Source organism: Orcinus orca, chromosome 14, assembly GCF_937001465.1.
Source record: "Orcinus orca chromosome 14, mOrcOrc1.1, whole genome shotgun sequence".
NCBI lineage: Eukaryota > Metazoa > Chordata > Mammalia > Artiodactyla > Delphinidae > Orcinus > Orcinus orca.
This window is the reverse complement of record NC_064572.1, coordinates 74,813,415-74,835,338: the sequence shown is the minus strand read 5'-3', so window position 1 is coordinate 74,835,338 and position 21,924 is coordinate 74,813,415. Positions and strand designations below refer to the sequence as shown.

Sequence of the window (21,924 nt, the reverse complement as noted above, 5' to 3'; positions counted from 1 at the left end):
GACGCTGGTCTGATGGCAGTGGCTGACATTCCTTGAGAGCCTCTGGAGTGCCAGGCTCAGGGCTAAGTATTAGTTTGTGTAGATTATTTCATTTCATCGGTGAAAGGTAAACCCAGGACTGGGAGAGGCCCACTAAAAAGTGGATGGGATTCTAGCCCCTTCCCATCACGTCCAACAGCCATATCCCTCCTGAGGCTGTCACAGCTCTCTGGGGTCTCCTCATTTGCACGTGATTTCTAAGATTTGCCAAAAGGACCATCTTTGCAAAGACTAATCCCAGCCTTTCTCTGCAAGGTGGAGCCTGGCCATGAATAACAACATTTTGCTCGAAACTGCACAGAAAGTATAAGTTCCTTCATTCCTGCTATTGTCCCAAAGCTTATGCTTCTTAATGGAAAGTTAGAAAATGTTGTGGGCAGTTACATTCCCATCAGATAGGAGTAAGAGTCAACTGGATTACCCTGTCTTTCTTTTTCTTCCTTCCTTTCTTCCTTCCTTTCTCTCTCTCTCTCTTTCTTTCTTTCTTTCTTCTTTTTTAAATATATAGAACAAATTCTTCCTCCTGCACGTAAAAACAAGGTATTTCAGACAACTCGGGGTAAATTGCTGGTATTTATTAATCGTTATTTGAATCAGATGGCTTCCACTGGATGTGGTACTTTCACAAGCATCGCCTCTGAACCTTCCCCCTACCCCCCACCACAGGCAACCTGGGGAAGTGTCATTGCCCTCAGTACACAGATCAGAGCTTGGCTGACCTGTCAAACTCACATGCGGAGATGGGGAAGCGTCAGGATGTGGCCCCAGCTCTAACTGAAAAGCTTATGCTTCATCCACAAGGAGATTCTGATTATGTGGGTCTGGGGAGGGAGCCAGGAAGCTGTGTCCTAAAACAAAATGTCAAAGCTTCCAGATAATTCTGATGATCAACCAAGTTTAGGAACCCCTGGCCCACGCTGCATGGCCTCAGGTCAAGAGTGGAGCTGGTCTGTGACTCACCCAGCATCCACTGCCAGACCTTGCGAGACTGCATCACCCTAACACATGCGACCAGGAGTCAGACCAAGGCCTTGGAAGTCTGCCCTTGCAAATAGGCCTGCAGCCTCCAGAGGCCTCCCTAAGAAATCACTGGCACCGTCCTTCACACAACAGGGTGTCTAGCTCTCTGAATCAGAATCTGCTCAGATGTCACCTCATTCTCAAGGAGATGAAGGAGATTGTCTCCATTTACAGAAAGAAGCATGAGATGAGGGAGGACCGGTCAGGTGCCTAGTTGCTTAAAGGAAAAACAATCCACTGGCATCTCCACCTCCCTTTCTCCTCTCACAACCTTGAGAAACGTCTGAAGGTTGAAAACATGGCCTAGAAATCCTGTTATTCTACCAGACAACTTATTTTTTTCCCCCAATGTGCTCATTGTTTTTTCAGTCTATTGTTTGCTGGAAGGGTGGGTATAAAAAACTCTAGTCCTAAGTTTTCTGTTGAGACAGTTACTCCAGGGAAATTTGGGAACTGTCTTCAGGGCCTGGCTGGGGAGAGAGTAAGACCGAGGAAGCCAGGAGTTATGTCTGCAAACTCTTCTTTTACATAAACGTGGTTGTTTTTATTTTTGAACCCTTATATATGAAAGCATCTGCAGTGAGTTGAAATAATGTCCCTCAAAAGATATGTCCACCCAGAACCTCAGAATATGCCCTTATTTGGAATTAGGGTCTTTGCAGATGTAATTCAGGCAAGGATCTGGAGATAAGACCATCCTAGATTCAGGTGGGCCCTAAATCTCACCACGCATGTCCTTATATGATACTCAAAGGGAGAGACACAGAGATAGACACAAAAATGAAGGCCATATGAAGGCAAAGGCAAAGATCAGAGTTGTGTTACCGTAAGCCAAGGAGCCACCGGGATCTGGAAGAGGCAAGGAAGGGTCCTCTTCTAGCACCTTCAGCAGGGGCATGGCCCTGCCTGCACCTTGAGTTTAGACTTCTGGACTCTAACGATGAGAGAATGAATTTCTGTTGTCTTAAGCCATCCAGTTTCTGGTTATTTGTTATGGCAGCCCTAAGAAATGAATACTGCATTTTTATCAGTGAAAAAAGATCTCGTGACTCCTCAGCAAGGTGGAACAGGCAGGGGTCTAAGCCAGATGCCCTAGGGCCCCAGGGCACTTTGATGCCACTGACCAGGTATGGACAGACAAGGCCTACTTCTCCAACACCAGCGAGGCAGATAAGGGTCTGATTTTTCTCTTCCTAGAAAAGAAGATCAACGTTTGCCTGGCTATCAGTTGACTCGCCTAGCAGGCCTCAATGGCCCAACGTAGTTAGAATGTTTTCAACTGGTAAGCCCGAAGCAGACAGAGTGCACCTTGGGGATGGAGCCCCTCTGGGCAGAACTGAGCTGGCCAGTCAGGTGGCAGCATGTCTCCTCCTCCCTCAGGGGACTTTGCTCTTTAAGATGAGCCGAGCCCTGGGCTAGGCTAGAAGCAGAGCACACATTGATGGAAATGTCCATCTGCCAGTGTGCAGGGGCAAAGGGACCTGTGAGTTCACCTCTCCCCTGGGGTCATCAGGGGCCCCCTGTGCCTCATGAACTCCTTTAGTCCAGAGCCGCTACCCAGCAGCACGACCTGGACAAGGTACTCCTGCCTCAGTTTCTGCCTCTCCATAATGAGGAGGAAGATGCTGCTTATTCCAGGGGTTGCTGAGAGGATTACATGAGTTAATGCATGAGGTACACTCAAAACAGGCCCATACTAACACCCAATAAAGGTTAGCAAAATATTATTATTGTTAGTATTATTAGTATTTAGTACTGGGTGTTATTACCATGACAGGGAAAGAGCCCATACATTAGTGATTTAAAACTTGAATGAAAATGTCTATATCCCAGGAGTTTATTAAGAATGCAAATTCCCAGGCCTCACCACCAGATAGATTTAATGGGGGACCGAGTAACTTCTCTGTGTGTGTGTGTGTAAGAGAGAGACAGAGAAGAAAGGAAGGAGGGAGAGAAGGAAGGAAGGAAGGGAGGGAGGGAGGGAGGGAGGGAGGGAGGGGAGATTATTAACAAACCTGTCAAGTGATTCTAGGACTGGTGGTTCACAAATTATAATTTTTTAAACACACTGCCCAAATGAGGTTGTTCCCTAGAACTATGAAGTTTATTTTAATTATTAATCCCTAGGAGGGAACTAGGTTTGCTTTAAAACTAAAATTGAAATCTTGACATCTCATTTCCATTTTCTGTAATTGGTTACTTTTAAACAATACAAAATGCCAAGGTCATAAAATTTATTTTAATGAGTCTTTTCCTGCCTCTAGAACGTGCTTAAGTTCAAATCACTAAGCTTTAAACTCACGATTTCTCAACCTACGTAATTTAAAAAGAACAACAACAACACAGAATTTAAATAGATTTTTTTTTTTCTAGCCTGGGACGAAATATTCTGTCAAAGCATCAAAGTTCTTTAAGATCTTTCCAGAGATGAGAATGGATTTGTCCTTCCTAAGTTACTGTGTCCCCTTTGCCGGAACACATGAGCAGAGGCACAGGGGGAATCTAACTGCCACCCCAGCACACCTGACAAAAGGTGAGGCCTTTGGCGGGTGATGAGGGCAGAGCCCTCATGGGATTAGTGTCCTCATATTGGGTTGGCGAGAAAGTGCGTTCGGATCTTCCGTAACATCTTATGGAAAAACCCGAACGAGCTTTTTGGCCAGCCCAATAAAAGCGGCCCCAGCAAGATCCCTCAGCCCCTTACACCTTGTGAGGCTAGAAGGAGAAGTCTGCAACCTGGGTGAGGCCCTCATCCCACCATGCTGGTACCTCAGTCAGATCACCAGCCTCCAGAACTGTCCGAAATAAATTTCTGTTGTTTGTAAGCCACCCAGTTCATGATATTTTTGTTGTAACAGCCTGAGACAGTCAGAAAGTCACCTTCCAGACACACTGGGTGTTTCCTTCAGTCTTTGAGTCTGCAAACCTTGAATGGGGAAAGTCCCCTTCCCTTCTCTCTGTCCAGGTAGCCACAAAGTGGGTGTTCCCTGAAAACTCTTTCCTGTTGGGGGGAAAAGTGCAACTAGAGGGAAAAATAGAGGGAAAACGAGAGACAAGTAGCCCTGCAAGTAAAAAGACCCTTGTCTTTTTACATCTGGCCTCACTTGAACTCAAGGTAGAACGTCTGCCACGTGGGGGGACTGACACATTATTTCTCTATCATACTTTCTACCTGAATGTGTTTCAGATTTTGAAAACATCCCATCAGAGCACTTTGCTTGGTTGTACAACTCTGTATTCCTGCTTACTGGGTGATGTCATAAGCACTGCTATAAGAAGGCCACATAGGATGAAGTACCCTTCTGGAGGTCTGGGCCACCAGGAGGCATTCCAGCATCTGGCGCACAGTAGGTGCACAGCGTACAGTCAGTGCTGATTAAATGACTAGAAATGATTTTTCCTAGTTGTACTAATTCTCCTTCATTCTCAGTGGGATAGGCAGCCTAAAGCCCTTCGAATATCTCATGTTTAAAATGTCAGTAACATGTATTCAGTACCTAAAGTGAAAGACATGATGCTTGGTGTTATGGAAAATATGAACATGAATAAAATAAGGGGTGGGGACTAGGGTGAGCCAGGTGAGGTGCCGAGGGCTCACAATTTAAGGAGAGCTCATTCTCAGGGTCATGCAAATATTGACATTGAGAAAACACAATCCCTGCCCTCAAGGAGCTTAAAGGCTGGAGAGCAATGTGGGCAAGCATATCGTAGGTTAGATTTGGGACCTAAAGCAGATGAAAAAGTTCATGAGATAAAACAGAAATCAAATGGACCAAGGACCTAAATGTAAACACCCTAAACCTACAAATTTTCTAGAAGAAAACATAGGGGAAAATTTTCATGACCTTGAGTTAGGCAAAGACTTCTTATATATGATACCAAAAGCATGATTCGTAAAATTTAAAAAGTGATAAATTGGTCTTCATCAAAATTAAGAACTTCTGCTCTTTGAAAGATATAAAGAGAATGAAAAAACAAGCCTCAGATGGGAAAAAAATATTTGCAAATCACATATCTCATAAAGTACTGGAATCTAGACTATGTGAAGAATTCTCACTATCAAGTGCTGGTGAGGATGCAGGGCAACTGGGCTCTTGGACACCACTGGCGGGGATGCAGAATGATGGACACCACTGGCGGGGATGCAGAATGATGGACACCACTGGCGGGGATGCAGAATGATGGACACCACTGGCAGGGATGCAGAATGACACAACTGCTTTGGAAAACAGTTGGACGGTTTCTTAAAAGTTAAACATACATTGATCTTATGATATCACAGTCCGGCTCCTAGGTCTTTATCCAAGTAAAACCAAAACCTTGGCTCACACAAAACCTGTACATGAGTGTTTATACTGCCATGGTTCACATTGCCTAAAGCTAGAAACATCCCAAATGTTCTTTAACTGAGGAATGGATAAACAAACTGTAGTTCTTCCATACAACGGAATAGTACTCAGCAATAAAAAGGAACAAGCTCTTACGATGACATAGGGGAAGCACAAATGCATGAGCTAAGTGGAAGAAAAGCCAGAATCAAAAAGCTACAGATATATGATTAGATTTACATGAGATTCCGGAAAAGGCAAAACTATAGGGATAGAAAACCACAAATCAGAGGTTTCATGGGAATAGGGGAGGCAGAGGGTTGACTACAAAGGAACACATGGAAATTCTGGGAGGTGATGAAATATTCTGTGTCTTAATTGTGGTGGTGATCATGTGACTGTATACATTTATCAAAACCCATGGAACTGCACATCAAAAAGGCTGAATTTTCTGTAAGTAAATTATACCTTAATTAAAAATTTGTAAAAAATTATAATAATAAAAGCAGTTCAAGTCAACACATTTTTATTGCCAATGCTAGTGTACTGGGATCTGTGAGATGTTATAAAAGAAACGTGATATATATCCAATCTTGAGAAGCTTACAGTCTTGCTATAAAGTAGGCACTATGCTAAGCACTTGAGATAAAACAGGGAGCAAACAGACATTAATCAAGTAACCCTACAAGTATAAGTAGAGGGGTATGAGTGTGTAAAAAACTAATGGCCTGAGACTTCCCTGGTGGTCCAGTGGTTAAGAATCCCACTCCCAATGCAGGGGGTGTAGGTTTGATCCTTGGTCGGAAAACTAAGATCCCACATGCCATGGGGCCACTGAGCCTGCAAACCACAACTACTGAGCTCGTCCGCCTCAACTAGAGCCCGTGTGCCACAAACTACAGAGCCCACCCGCCCTGAAGCCTGCACACCGCAACTAGAGAGAAGCCCGGGCGCCGCGGCAAAGAGCCTGCATGCCACAGCTAAGACCCGACGCAGCCAAAAAAAAAAAAAAGGAGTTAATGGCCTGATTGATTCTAGAACATCTGCAAAGCATGCTCTGAGGAATGCTTGTATTTGAATTGCAACTGGACTGGATGTGGGCTGCAGTGGGGTGGAGGATGGAGGAGCTGAGGGTGCATACAGGATGACTGCTAAGCTTCTGTATTGTGCAACAGGAGAGGTGGTGGAACCTGCAGTGTACTTTGGAAGGGGAGCAGGTTTGGGGCGGAGAGGAGCGCATGAGCTCAACATATGAACAAGGGTTGAACCACGAGAGCAACACCTGATTGGGGGCATAACTATGCAGTGCACCCAACAGAAATGAAAATGTGCGTGCATGCAAAACCTTGTACATGAATATTTATAGCAGCATTATTCATAATAGACCAATGTCCAACAACTGATGAATGAATAAATAAAATGTGATGTAGCCATACAATGGAATATTATTTGGCAATACAAAGGAATAAATACTGATACCTGCTACAACATGGATGAAAGTTGAAAATATGCTAAGTGAGAGAAGCCAGGCCCAAAAGACTATGGAACGGAATGGTCTTTGGAAATATTACATAATTCCATTTATATGCCATTTCCAGAATAGGCAAATCTATAGAGTCAGAAGATAGATTAGTGGTTGCCTAAGGCTGGGGCAGTGGGGAGAATGGGATGACTACTAATGGGTGTAAGGTTTCCTCTTAGGGTGATAAAGATGTTCTAAAATTAATTGTGGTGATGGGTGCACGACTCTGTTAACATAGTAAAACCCATTAAATTGTACACTTTAAATGGGTGATTTGCATGGTATGTCAACTATATCTCAATAAAAATGTTCTTTTAAAGGAAGAAGATAATCTGGATTAAGATGTTTTTAGCTGTTCTATTTAGAATATTGAAATCTAGAAATCACTCCGATACCTCCGTGGGAGAATGATTATAAAAATAATGACAAATCAGTAAGTTGGAATTCAACACAACAATTAAAAATACATGCAATGACAAAGAAGGGCAATTAATTTGAAAAGATGTAAACAGAGTTTTATTTTTATTGTAAAAAACAAAAGCTATGTAGTGGAGAAAGATGCAGTCGATTTTGGAGAAGAGTGAGATCCAGCCAAGTGTCAGCTGGAGATGCAGAAGGATGGGAGATTGGAGATGGTGGAAATCAAGAGCGAGGGCAGTGTGCTTCCATAGCTCTGTCATGAGAAGCTCAGAAGTGGCTGTGTTGGCTTTTAACCCAGTGGGAAGTGGGCAAGAAGCTTGAGCAGGTGGGATGTACATTTATGGCTTAGATTGAGGGCATTGAATTTGGTTCTGTGCACACGAAGGAAAGCGTTTGTTGAAAAACAACGTTCTAAGCTCTTAGTTCTTTCCTTTGCCTTACTCCTCCACCACCCCCCGAGACCTGAGCACTTGCTAAATGTACCCACTACCCATTTTTGAGGATTCACTCAATAGCCGATGTTATGCTAAGTTTTTTGTGTGCTTCATCCTGTAGCATCCTTACAACATGTTCATGAAGTAGGTATTATTATTATCCCCATTTTACAGATAAAGAACCGTGCCCAGTGTCACACTGATCGTAAACGATGGAGGTGGGATAACTAGGACACGCCGGCCCTTCAGTCTGAAGGACTGAGTCTCAAGACGTGACCCAGCTCAGGAAAATCTTTCTCCCAGCCTCCCAAGCTCTTCCACTTTTACAACCCCCCCGGAGGTGGCCCATTTGTTGGGCAGACCACAGATTCTAAGACACTCACCACTTTGATGTTCCCAGGTGTTGTCTGAATTAAGTGACAATATTTGTGTGAGGTAGGATGTGAATCCTACCAAGAGCCCTCAGGTCAATGGGGCAGATCCACGAGCAAATCCGCAAGTCAAACCCACTGGCAGCTTCATTCTCTGAACCGTCCAAGTTAGTTCATCTTTATGTGTTAACAGTTTACTCCTTTGCTGAGGAAACTGCTCCTCAAATGCATTAAAAAAAAAAAAAAAAAAGATTGTTGTTCCTTGCCATCTGGGAACTGCCTGTTTGCCTGTTCTTGGCTCCAAACCCCACACCCCAGGCCCTTCTGCTTGGCGGCCTTCCGTAAACATTACTTGAATTACACTAAAAATTCTAATCGAGTGACAGAATGAGATCCCCAGACACTGTCCAATTGTAGTGGCCTGGTTTCAAATGCTCTGCCCTGGTGGAGACTCCTCTATAAACGATTCCCATTTACATTCTCTCAGTTGTTTCTGCCAGAAGAAATGGTGGCTACCTGAGGCTGTTTCCAAAAGGAAGTTGGGAAGCCGCTTTACTGCTTCCTCCTCTCTCTCTCCCCTCTCTCCTCCTCTCCTGTCTTTGCCTCTCCCTCCCCCTGAAGTATTTTGATCCTGGAAGAAAATCAGGTACAACTGTGTGATCCAGCAGGGGCACTGAAGCGAGCTCATTGTGACTCAGTGTTCGAAATCCTCAGAGACTGGTCGTGACCCCAGGTGCAGGATAAACTCGCCTTGAAGATTTTGTTCCAGAATTTACCAACGTGAAATTTTCTAGACACTTTATTGTGGGCCCCAAGAGATGTCAGACTAACAGGCAGCCATCAGCAGAGAAAGGGGAACCTCATTTCCTCGGTCTGGCTAACTGTGGGAAAGGGCAGCTTCTTGAATACCTGGCCCCTCAATTTGTAGTCCTGGACCAGCGGCATCGACATCGCCTGGGAGCTTGTCAGAAACGCGAACTCTCCGGTCCCACTCCAGACCTTCCAAATCAGAAGCTGAGTGTTAAGGTCCCCAGGTGATTCCTATACCTGTTAATGTCTAAGAAGCACTGACTTGGTAGATAAGGCTTTTCTGCCAGTGCTGATGGGGTCTCTGGCCACCCCTTTAGGCTCTGAATCCCTTGAGGGCTTCAGGCAATTTATCATCTAATAAAACGCCAGGTGGCCGCGCTTAGTGTCAGATACAGAGAGGTGGAGGGCAGAGACCTGAGTGGGTGGGTGGGTGGTTGATTGAAATCCTAGCACCAGTTCTAATCCTTAGCATCGAATAGGACCCTTCTGCATGTAGAGTGATGGCTGAAACAATCCATAGCTGTTTTCTCTGCCGCAGGAGGCCTGAGTGATTCTTATCACGTGGAGGAGGACGCCCTCACGTTCAGTCACTTAATCTGAAAGATGCGTCTAACACCTGTTGTGACCTAACGTCTCAGACATGGAACTAAGTTCTTTATGTGTATTATCTCATGTAGTTCTCACAGCCAACCTATGAGATGAGTATAATTTTTATTCCTATTTGACTAAGGGATAAACTGGGGTACCGAAAGGTTGAATAAGTTGCCCAAGGTCACCGGCTAGAAAGAGGTAGAGGGGAGATTGTAATCTTGACTCCAGGGCCTATATTCCGGTGTTTCTCACCTTTCTTTCATTGTCGCCTCCATCCAGGAACCTTTGTAGACATTTTCTCCTTGTGATATTGTGATTTATGACAAGAAATTTATATCTCTGACACAGAGCTCCTGAAACCCTTGGAATTTCCTAAGTGATAAGAGTGATAAAGGTGTCTCGATACTCATAACAACCCCCTCTCACCACACCTGAGTTTCCGTTAATGAGGCGACTTTTGGAAAGTTCCTAAGGATGGGGGCTGGTTGCCAGGGGAACCAACCATGTGACTGAAGGTTTGGAACTTTCAGTCCCAACCCCCTGACTTCCGGGGAGGGGAGAAGGGCTTGAGGTTGAATCAATCACCAGTGGCCAATGATTTAATCAATGATACCCATGTAATGAAAACTCCATAAAAACCCAAAAGAAAAGGGTTCAGAGCACTTCTGTCTTCATGAATCCCTGGAGATGTGGAGATAGTGGTGAGCTGGGAGAGGCATAGAAGTTCTGTGCCCTTCCCCCATCCCTTGCCCTATGCATCTCTTCCACCTGGCCATTCTTGAGTTATATCCTTTTATTATAAACTGGTAATCTAGTAAGTAAAATGTATTCCTGAGTTCTGCGAGCCACTCTAGCAAATAAATCAAACCTGAGGAGAAAGTTGTGGGAGCTACCAATACATAGGCAGTTGATCAGAAGTACATGTGATCACCTGAACTTGGGATTGGCATCTGAAGCTGTGGGGATTGGGGCCAGGGGAGGGCTTGGCACGCAGTCTTGTAGGACCAAGCCCTTAACCTGTGGGATTTAATGCTATCTCCAGGTAGATGGTGTCAGAATGGAGTTGAATTGTAGAATACCCAGCTGATGTCAGAGCATTGCTTGGAGGTGTGGGGAAACCCACACACACATTGTAATAGGCGGCTGAGATATTACTCCCCCGTGAAATTTTAATCCCACAGATAGACTGTATATCTGTTTATATACTATGTGTGTGTGTGTTTAGTTATACACTCTAAGATTTTTTTCACCCTACCCCAAGAACAGATTTTTGTCCGCTCAGGGATACAATCACTCGCGTGGAGAGTACTTCACTCTTTCAGGAGGATTTGTGGACAATTCTACATGCTAGGCTGTACCCATAGTGAGGAGCCTGGTGTATGGGGCTCTAGAAAGGCCATCTTTGAGCGGAACAGGACCAGGGGCCTTGGCCGATGTGGCAACATTTCCCATCCTGGAGGAACCAGTTCAGACCTGCTTTCACCCTCAGCACAGTGGCTGCAGCAGGAAGAGCCCTGCCTGCGAATCAGGAGACCCAGAGTCCAGCCTCAGTCCTGCTTCTGTGGCTCTGGGTCAGTCATTCTCTCACCACATCCGTTACTAACCTTGAAGATGGGTACTTTTAAGGAAATTGGTACTTTTAAAGAAAAACCAAGTCTAAGGGTAGGCAGAATGGTGAGCTGGAAGCAGCACACAGGACCTGCTGGGGAAGGCTCTTGGATCAGGGTCACAGAGATGCGCCCGTGCCCTCCAGACGGCCTTCCGCCCCACTCCTGCCTGCCCTGGGACTGCTTGGCAGAAGCGGCATCAGTGCGGGCCCACTTTGCCTTAAATACTAATGGAATCTTGTTTCCGCAAGATTGAGCCAACCTCTAGGTGATGACTTCCCATTGCTATACCTTACCCCAATCGGTGACTTTGGGGGAAAAGGCTTAAAATTCCACTCCATTCATCCAACCATTGGAAGGGGATCCACAAAGAGTACACCAAGGAGTGGGAAGAAGAGTCACCTGGCGTGTCAACCGGGAGAGAGTGGATTCCGAAACCCAGCAACGAGAGTCTGAAGGAGCTCAGCCTTGCTAGATGGAGAAGGATTAACAGGCTGAGCTGTTCTGGCCTGGTATGGGGCCCAGGCAGCCCCAAGAGGCCTTGGGGAGCTAAGCCTGTTGGCAGCGCAGTGCTGGGGAAGCACCGACTGCAGAGAGGTGGTTGCCTCTGCGTGAGCGGCTGTGGGCTTGTGGCCGGGTCTGTGGGCCCACAGCCAATCTCTAAATCCCAGGCACCCAAGACTTGCCAGTCCTGACTGGTGGGCTATCTAGGGGCCTATACTGAGCTCCTGCTCACAGGATCCTACAGGCTATTTGGAGAGACCCAGACCTAAAAAGACAGTCATTTTTTTCTGTTATTAAATGAGAAATGGATCTGGGGGGGAGGGGGGAAGTGTTACAGGAGTTCAAGAATCTTTTTAATCCTTCAGTCCTTTCGAAACATTCTGGGAAGACTGGATGAAGGAGAAAGGCCTCTGGGCTGGGTCTGGAAGGACAGCTGGGACTCTGCAGGGGAAGGGAGTTCAGGAAAGGAAGCAGGAAGTACTCTGCTTCCAGGCACAAATGAATGATTCCTCTGCAAGGTGGCCTTATCTGGGGACTCTGAAGAACCTGCGGGGCTGCCAGTTCTGGTCCAGCTGCATTTCTCTCTGAGCCTCATCTGAGAAAGGATGATCTTAGCAACCACGGGAAGAGTCAGCAAAAACAATCAAGCAAGTGAATCCAAGATCAAGACCCTGACAACTGCCCAGGCACCAGACTTCAGGCAAGTGTCAGGGCTACTGTATGATCCAGGATGACACAGGATTAGGACTACCCAGGCAGAAAGGGCAGCCAAGCCCTGAGCAGAAGCAGCTGGAAGAAGAGCTCTTGCTGGATACCGTGTCTGGGCTCTGGTGCCACCTGCCAGCTGCTGGCCCCCTTGGGTTGGTCCTGGCACCTCTCTGGGTTCCTGCATCCCGAGCGTCAGGTCACACGGTTGGATTCGCTATTGATTCCAAGTTTCCAGACAGCTGTGAAATGTTCTGCATCGAAGGACTGGGAATCAAGGCAGGAAATGGGAGGCAAAGGGCCTAGAGATGGGCTGGGGCAAGTGTTAGGAGCGACAACACGGAGAGAGGAAAAGACAGAGCGAGGATGCCTGTGTCCACCGAGTTTCAGAGCCTCTGATTTGGTGGGAAGATGACCGGAGAACGTGTCCTTTCACTCCCACAGTCCCAATTTACTGGAGAGAAGACCCAGCTGAGCATTTGAGAATCTTACCTGTTAGCTAGGAGTGGATGTGTGACTTCAGGAGGAAAGGGAGAAAGGTGATGAAGGAGAGTCAATCCTGGATCTCTCTGGAGAGTGGGGGGCAGCACATCAGAATGGGGATGGTGTGGGAGTCGTTTATGAAAACCTCCAGTGTGCTTTTCCAGAGCTGAGAGGAAGTGTGCGGCCCAGCTGGCACCGCAGAGCTGCGAGAACAGAATGTGACCTTTGTACACGGAGTCAGGAAACCCAGCAGCCCTGCCCATCCACGGTCCTAGGGACCAAGGAGGGCCCAGGACGCTCAGACCACAGAAGGGAGGCCCAGAGGAGCCCTGGGCCCTGGGCCATGAGCCCTTGACCCCCAGCGTGACCTGGACAAGCAGACCTGCTCCTGGAATCACAGGCCGCTCTGGTATGAAATAAGGGGTCCTGTGTCCACCTACTTCCAAAGGGACATTCTTGGATTCTTTGATCTTCAGTTACGTAGATCTTCGGAGAGTCACCTTTCGTCTACTCTACCTGACAGGAATATCTTAAGGAAAGTTATAAACATAAATAGCCCCTTTATAGAAATCAAATCATTATAGGAATATTGACCAGAATAGACTAGGAGTGGTTTTTCTAAGCTGAAGATTTCCTAGAGGTGCAGCTAAAAGCTCACATTCTCCCCAGTCTGTAGGCCTGTATCCCTCTGCTGTGCCAGCCCTGCTATGGAGGTAAGGGCACCAGGAGACCAGGCAGTGGCACTGGTACTTCCTGCTTTTCCCTATCAAGCTACGCACTGTGGGCTCTGGCACAGAGTCCAACCAGAGGGGCACCCAGGAATCCCCCTCCTCCGACCGCCCCACTCTCCTCGCCTCTGTCTACTCGCTCTCAGCCTAGATTTGCTTGCTTTCTTTAGGCCAAATATTTATTGGGTTTTTTTTTGTTTTTAAATTCTGGAGTATTTCAAACATGCTGGCTGAGAGGCTCGATCACCTGAATATTGAATGAACACTTCCTACGTCAAGATTCCAGGCCTTGGTTTCCTCAAATGTAAAACTCCGAGAGGGTTGAACTCCAGCCAGCCGTCCTCACTGTATAATATAAAATACACTCGTGTAGCAACGACTCAGGTTTAAGAAATGTTAACTTCATGCCTTGTTGACTTCAGAGACTTAAAATAATAAAGAAACCCACTAGGATGGGAGTAATTTTAAAAAATGGAAAATAAGTGTTGGTGAGGAGGTGAAGAAATTGCAGCACGTGTGCATCGCTGGTGGGAATGTGAAATGGTGGAGCCACTGGGGGAAATATTTTGGTGGTTCCTCAAAAAGTTAAACACAGAAGTACCATACGATGCAGCATTTCTACTCCTCGGTAGTTGGGTCAGAGACGCTGTTCAAATGGGACTGGCCCCCAGTGGTGACCTTGGGCAAGTTACTTAGGTTCTCCATGTGTGAAATAAGGGGAAATAGTATGTGCTGCCTGGATGGTTGTGAGAATGAAACAGGATAAATCTTGTAAAACTGGGCTCCCCTCTTCATTGCCCCAGCTGGCAACAGCCTCAACCCCTTTGCGGTTGAAGAAAGCTGTCTGGTGCCGAGAATTGGTTTAGGAATTAAGGGAGAAGCAGCCCGTCAGTCATCTGTGTCGCCGACACTTCCACCTGCACACCCAGAGGGCCCGGTGCACCTCCACCCCACACCCACCCACCCCCTACACTCCAGGCTGGGGGTACTCAGTTTGGTTTTAGGACTGCCTGCAACAGAACAGCCCATTGGGATCCTATGGTATGGGGTGGGGTCGGTCATAGCCCTCAGAAGGTTGAGAAGGAAACCAGCTTGTCTGATCCCGGAGGCCAGAAACTCAATGAATTATAATTTGAATGTGAGTGGCTCCTTTGTGGAAGTTGCAAAGTGACTGAAGACACAGGGTTAAACCACACCCAGGACTTGGAGCGAGGGGGACACAGTACTGAGCTTTCCAGAGGCCTGATTCCTACGGATGGTTTGAAGTAGTGTTTCGGTTTCATTCTTGCAAAGGGCAGTGAAGTCCCATTTTAAATTCACTCTGCATACATTTCCGATTGATTTCTGTTTGTCTAGAGGCTCTGGGATTTGCCAAGTTTCCCTGATAAACTAGAGAGGATTTAGGAAGAGGTAATTAACGGGCTGGAGCCAGGGGGTGGGTAGGGGTGGGGTGGGGGGGTGGGGGGGAGGGAGTAGGCATGATAGGGATATCGAGCCTCCCCCTCCCCAGCCTGCAGAGAGGGGTTGCCGTTACAGGAAGTGCTTACAGAGACAGCTACCAGAGGACTGGCTGGGGTAAAGCCCTGTCCAGTTAGAGCCCCGGTAAAGCCGGAACTCAGGGGTGTGACACAGCACAGGGTTTGGAATCAGGAAACCTGAGTTTTGAGTTCTGAAAGAGAGATTACCTAACTTGGTGACTTTGGTGAGGCCCTAACTCCTCTCATTCACAGGATGGAGGTAGTTTAACCCCACCTTTTATACTTAGTGACCTCAGTCAGAGCCAACCCTGCTCTTATTCCTCTGGGAGGGCCAGCTGGAACAAAGGCCCTGCTGAGTGGGGCTGGACCATGTAACCTCTCCCCGCTGGCCCCAGCTGACAGCTGGAGCTGAAATCTGCCCAAGAGTGACCAGCCACCAGACTTGAGGCTGGTTTCAAAACAACAAGCTGCACGATCAGATTCTTCTTGAGAACTTGAAAGGAAACCCGGGACCCAGTGATGGACACTGTACATGGGAGGGTGGGCACCAGCCCCGGCCATTTGCAAGATGGGGAAAGGGAGGGACGAGGGAGAACACAAAAAAGCAAGAGCACCCTCCGTCCCGACCCGGTTCCCTGTCCCAGCTTCCCAAGGCCCCCTGAACACTATTTCCTGTCCCCTGGTCCCCTGAGATGCTTGCATTCTTGCTGCAACCTTTACTTTTCCTATTTTTTGAACCCCCGTGAGCTGGGCCCACCTGGAAGAGTGGCTGCGAGAATTGAAATAATGTACGGGGGTGAGTTTGAAGGCTCAGATCCAGGACTCTAAGCCCCCTGGAGATGCTGGGGGCCCTTCACATTCTGCCCGCAACACCCCAACCTGCTAACACGTCTCTGCGTCTGACTCAGGGATGCTCAGCTCCTTTCCTGCTTGTCGTCCCACCCCACACTCCTACCAGCAGTCCCTCGGCCACCTGACTCACACGCTCTGCAGTGCCTGGTAGCGCCTGGCACCTGACAGGGGCTCAGGTAATAAATATCTGAGGACTGGCTGACTGGGGACACTCACCACCTGGTCATCGAAGTTGCTGGAAACCGCAGCGTCCGCCTTGGCCCTTCCATCTCCCTCACGCCCTGTGCTCAGGCACAGAGCCTTGGTGTGGCCTCTTTGCCATTGTCCCCACTGTCCTTTCTGCCTGGAAGGCTGCAGTCCTTTTGCCTCTCCTGTCATCACCCTAGCTCTAACTCATCTTTTAAGACTCAGCTCAGCCATCCCCTCTTCTAGAAGGCTTAGGAGGCTTTTCCAGGCTGGATCAGGGCCCTCCACTGGGCTTCCAGAATCCCTTGTGCTTGGGTCTAATCAGAGCCCCTACCTGGCTGGGCCATCATTGTTCACTTGTCTGCGTGCTCCCCAAGACAGTGACAGACAGCCTGGTACTTCCTATGAGCTCCAGGAAAGTTTTGTGAATAAACATCTGGAAGCAGACCACGTGCGCTTAATGCCTGCTGTGTTCTCTTTTAGCTGTGTGACTTTGGGCAAGTTGTTTAACCTCTGTAAGCCTCAGTTTCTTCAACTACATGACAGAAATAATTCACAGGGTCATTGGGAAAATTAAAGGCTGCGCACGTACAGCCCTCAGCCTCATGCCTGGTTTGAGAGGATGGCTCCGTGGATGTTAGCTGCTAACGGAGCTGAGAAAGACATTTCTAAGACCGCTGGGACAGAAGATTTCCAAACATCAGAGCTAACTGCTGTTCTGAGGAAGAATTAGGATGTCTTTTAGAAAACAGCAACAACAAATCATCCTTAAGTGTTCCTTCAAGGAAGTTGGGGGAGACATGTTGAAAAACCAGGCGTTCAGCAAAAAACTGTGATTGAGATTTTAAAGTGAAAATGGAAGTTTAGAGGAAAACATGGATCTTCTTTGGGGGCAGGTGGGGAGGACATGGGCATGTTGAGAGGGCGTGAGAGTGGAGGGATCGATGGCAAAAAAAAAAAACCCCAAAACAACAAAAAAATGTAAAGGACATTAGTGTGGACCTTGGTGGCAGCGTTGGTGCAGGGTGCAGTTAGAGCCATGATTGAGCTCCCTATGGAAGAGATGGTACCCCTCCAGGGCGGTTGGCGCTGCGCCAGCCCAGAAACCCGGCGCCCCCCGATTCATCTAGGCGGCTCTAGAAATCCTAGTCTTTCTCAGAAGAGCCTGGCACAAGGCGCCCAGGAAACCTGGGCTGGGGTAAAAGACAGCAAGTAGATGTGTGTGCCTTCGGCTGCCCAGAGAGACTGCGAGAGAGTGGGAGCGATTCCCGAAGAACTGGGGGCGGGCTCGGTTGACCCCAGCGCTCTCCCCACGTCTCCCCTCGAGAAACGCCAAAGGCGAAAGGGCGCGGGCCCGGGGATCGAGCGGGGGGCGCTCTAGGCACCTATCTGTCTTCCTACTGAGCCCTCAATCTCCCGCTCTCGGCAGTGGGTTCGCAGCCCGGCGGCTGGAAGAACGGCTCTCGTAGGCCCGCCCCTCCCCGGGGCCTCCCCCAGGGTTTGGGCACGTCTCGGTCTCCCTCCCGCCATCCCGGGGCCGGGACGTGAAGCAGCTGCCACGCAGCCGCGGGAGTGGGGCCCGGGGCGCGCACGGACTTGAACGCTGAAAGTCCGCCCAGGCCGGCCGCGGAGTTCCTCTGCGGGGCCGGCGCGCCGGGAGGGGACCGGCGCGCCGGGAGGGGACCGGGTCCGAGGGCCCCGGGCGCGCCAGGCGCGCTAGGAGGTCCCGCCGCGAGCGTGACCTCACGGGGAGGGGCCAGCGCGGCAGCCCTGGGCGCGGAGCCGAGCGCAGAGAGCGCAGAGAGCGCAGCGCCGGAGCCGAGCCGCGAGGAGCGCACGCCGCGGCCCAGATGGAGCGGTTCAAAGGTGAGGACGCCGGTCCCGGGCCGGCGCGCCCCCAACACCTACTCGCCCCGCGCCACGCCGGAAAGCAAGGCCGGGCATAGCGAGAGGCGTCACCAGGTGCGCCTCGCGTCCCGCCGGGGCTCAGGTGAGCCAGGCCGGCTGCCCCCGCCCAGCCCGGATCTGGGTCGAAGACCCGGGCCACGGCGGCGCCGCGGGCTGGTAGAGCGGACTCCTAGGTGGCGGCTGCGGCCCGGGAGCTTTGATCCTCCCAGGCGCGGAGGGCCGGGGTCGGCGTGGCGAGGCCTCTCACCTGTTGGAGGACCCGGGGTGCGCTTGGAGACCCACCCTCTAAGCCCCGGTCGCCCCGGAAAGATGGAGCGAGGCCGAGGAGTTCCCGAGTGAGGTCGGAACAGTGCGGGGCTGCTTGGGTGGCAAAGGGGCAGGTAGTTGGGGTTTCTCGAGCGGGCGCCAGCCGGAGTGGAGGACTTCTTGCAAACCCGGAGAAAGCCTGCGAGGGGATGCGCTTGGGCGTAAGTTGGGGGTGGGCGCGCAGCTTTCTTCCGGGCTTGGTCGGGCCATCCCAATCGTTAAGCTGCCCCGGTGAACTGTCTCTCTCCGAGCCCTTCTCCGCTGCTTTACCCCCAAGCAAGAGCGAGGTGCAGGGATTGGGGGCAGAGCGGGGTGCCCGGCAGGTGGAGCGCGTCTCAGCCCAAGGGCTTAGCTCGTAATCAGCTGGGCAAGTTTTGGGGTTGGCCTGGGCCGGGGATCTCGGCCAAACCCTGGTGTGCTGGCTGTGCCCGACTCGCTCCCGTGCTTAGAGCGCCGGGGCTGGAGTCTAGAAGCCTCGGATTGCACATCGTTTGGAAAAGGAGGTTAAAGAGCTGCCCCTTAAGCATGACGCTGCGGGGACCCCCCTGGACCCCTCCGCCAACTCCTTTCCTTTGGGAAAGCTTCTTGCACTTTCTCGTCCTGGACTCGTCTCTGCCAAACCTGCAAAAGGAAATACTGTTTCTATATTTATTTCCCCCTGGGAGAGAGTAATAAAGGAGGCCGCTCAGATTCCCAAGGAATCTCACTCCAGTGGTTTCTCATTTCTGAACTGACAAACTTTTAGGGCTCAGCTTTGGTCCCCTAAACCAGTTGTATCTTTTGATTTTTCTCTTTCCTTATTTGGGTCACCTGGTTACAGGTGAGGGTGAAAGAACTAAATCTTGGGCAGGGCTTCACATGTAAAGGAAGGGTCTTTGCCAGGAGCACAGAAGCCAGCTGGGGAGACCGAGTTAAATTAGTTGACAACCTTCCTTTTTCGTTTTCTGTGAACCCTCCCTGGAGCCTCTCTCACATTTCTAAGCGGGTGGTTTTTTGTCTCAGATTCTGGTGAGATCACATCAGTTTTGTGCCTGAATGCGTGCTTCGGTAGTCTCAGAACACTTGAGGAAGCCACAGGCCCTCTCCTTCTAAAATTGCAATTTGCTGCTCTCCACCCGGCTGGGGCCCCTCCGCCCTTTGGGAGGGACCCTCCCAGGGAATTCGAGACTTGAGTCGCCTCCCTGAGGGCCACTTCCAGCTCAGAGTCTGCCCTTCCTGAATTGTGTTAGCTGCTGGTTGAAGGTCCTGGTTGTAAGCTACTTGATCAAATCAGTATATTAATCCTTCTGAGTTAGGGCAAATGATAACATTTTGTGTCGTCTTTCCAAATGCCCAGTTATCATCAGAAGGTTTTTGTATTAATAGCTTTTGACTTGGCCCTTAACCTGAGAAAGTCTTCTTACTTATCTTTTCCTCTTGGGGGTTTAACATCCTCCCACCCTCCAAGATCTCTAAGAGGTTTTCGCCAACTGAAGGAAATTTAGTTTCCCGTTCAGAGTGTTTATGTTTCTGGTAACACATGTATCTGCCTCCTCATTTTGCAGTAAATCAAACACAGCGAGTGATAAGCGAATACATCTGAGAATTAGCTGGATTGCAGGGGCTAACCCAGCCCATCTTTTAGTGTTTTGACTATGGAGAAAAATCTCCAGGTTTCACTGGTGAAGCTACTAATATGTTTACTGGACCTTTAAGCCAAGGAATTTGGGGATCCCCCACTTCACCAGGGATCTAGAATTCCCCATTCACTGGAGAAGCTGAGTTGCGCTTTGAACAGTCATTGACTTGAAAAGTTGATCTGTGCAAAACTAAGCATGTTGGACCCAGTCTTCCATTAACCAGTGCAACTCTAACTAGTATCTGTAGTCTCTCGCTTGTCAGAGAGTGAGGGTTGTTTTTTTTTTTTTTTTGGTAAGATTGAATAATTATGGAATGACTAGGTATGGTGGTTTTAACAACAAAATTAAATGGAAGAGCAAGGTATACTTGGGCTCTCAGAACATAGGTAAAAATTGTAAAGAATTGTTTGTGACGCTTTTAAAATTTGTTATTTAAATGTCTCCTTCTATGTTTCTAAGTTCCCAGTTTTGAGCTCTCTCTCCTCACAAATAGGTTGAATGCCTCATCACCATCTCCAGATTCTCAAAATGTTTTCTCTCATTTGTAAATCACACAAATCAGTCCACATTAGGAGAAACTGTTTTCCACGTTCCCCAGCCTACAAGTCACATATTGTGCATCTCCAAAACCAGCCTATCATTTTTAGGCTCTGGGCTGACTTTCCATTGTTCTGTAAGAGGTAAAGAGACGTCTGGAGGTAAAGACTGGAATATCACCCTGTGTGTAATGCAGAAACATTTCCAGGCTTTCTCCTCATCCCTTCTAAGCCATTCTGGAGACAGCCATGATTCTCTTAAGCAAAAACAAGGTGGTGGTGGAGGCAGTAGGTGAGGGTGTCTTCCCCAGAGAGGTGGAGCTTTTATAAGAGTTGTCCTAGAAAGTGATGGTAGAATTGCTGTGTCTTGTACGTGAATCTCTTCGGTGTTGTCTTAGCTGTGCTAAGCCCTGCGGGGTACGTTGAGACCGTTCCCATCCTTGGGTGTTTACATATTTATGAATCTCGTAAGGGCATCCTCGTATCACTGTGCATAAGCCCACTGGCTGAATTCACACCATGTAGTCAAGGATTCTGGTTCCTACTGCTCTTCCAGCTGGTGAGTGTGTCCAGGGCCAAATGTGACTGACCTACTGTCTGTGGTATTGCACTTGGAAGTCCATGCCAAAGCTTCCTGAAATTGTGTCACACTTGGATACAAACATGCAAGGTTGAGATAGTCACTTTAATTTGGATCACAGTAATTGGTTGAAAGTGTATCATTCTTTTCCTGTATTCTTTGGTTTCTGAATCATATCACCTGATTTTCGGGAGAGGGCACTTGGCTCTAGGGTACTGGAAGGTAGAGATGAGCTGTGAAGAGTCAAGCCAGTAAAAATACTTGAAAGCTTATGTGGGAATCATGAGATCTGTGGTCAGGGAAGGTCCAAAAAAGGAAAACTAATTAAAAGAGATAAACAGATTGATAATATTCATTTCACCTTCAGAAGAATCATCTGAATATGTTGTTTTTCCACGTCTAGGAGCTCAGGTTTTCCCAGCTGAAGTTCTACTTAAAGCAGAGGGTCTTAACTTCAGACACATGTGGGAAACATCCAGGGAGCTTTAAAAAATATGGATGCATAGACCCCACCCAAGACATTCTGATTTAATTGGTCTAAGGGTTCGGCTTAAGCGTGTTTTTTAGGTGATTCTAGTGTGTAGCCAACAATGAGAACCATTGAAAAAAGATAATTATATAACACTTTCCTCACCTGGAAAATAAGAGCGAGTGAGATGGATACCCCGCTCCATACGCACGTGATGTGGTTTAACCAAATCTTGTGATACCTACAGAAATCTAATGTAATTCACCTGAAGCTGTTATGGGCTTTAAAAGGCTGTGGGGAAGCTACTGAAAAACAGTCTCCAAAGTGATGCTTCAGAGTCCTAAGCTCAGCGTTTGCTCATGGTTGGACTTGACCCCAAGCCCTCCTGACTTTGAAGCTCTTTGTGTGGGAGCCCTTGATGCCTTGGC

At 48.4% G+C, this 21,924-nt stretch overlaps 1 protein-coding gene across 9 annotated transcripts in view; it reads left to right on the top strand.

Annotated features, from left to right (window-relative positions):
- The first annotated feature begins 17,618 nt into the window (after nucleotides 1-17,618).
- Nucleotides 17,619-21,924, top strand: part of AFAP1L2 (actin filament associated protein 1 like 2) — a 99,152-nt gene continuing 94,846 nt past the window's right edge. For 3 of the 9 annotated variants that reach the window (XM_004265815.3, XM_049697043.1, XM_033420987.2), the window contains exon 1: nucleotides 17,626-17,944. In XM_004265815.3, coding sequence (XP_004265863.1) covers nucleotides 17,929-17,944 — 16 coding nt within the window. In that variant the 5' untranslated portion in view covers nucleotides 17,626-17,928. Of the gene's footprint in view, nucleotides 17,945-17,994; nucleotides 18,327-21,924 lie in introns of those variants that run through there. The other 6 variants (XM_049697041.1, XM_049697040.1, XM_049697042.1 and 3 more) reach the window with 4 other exon arrangements.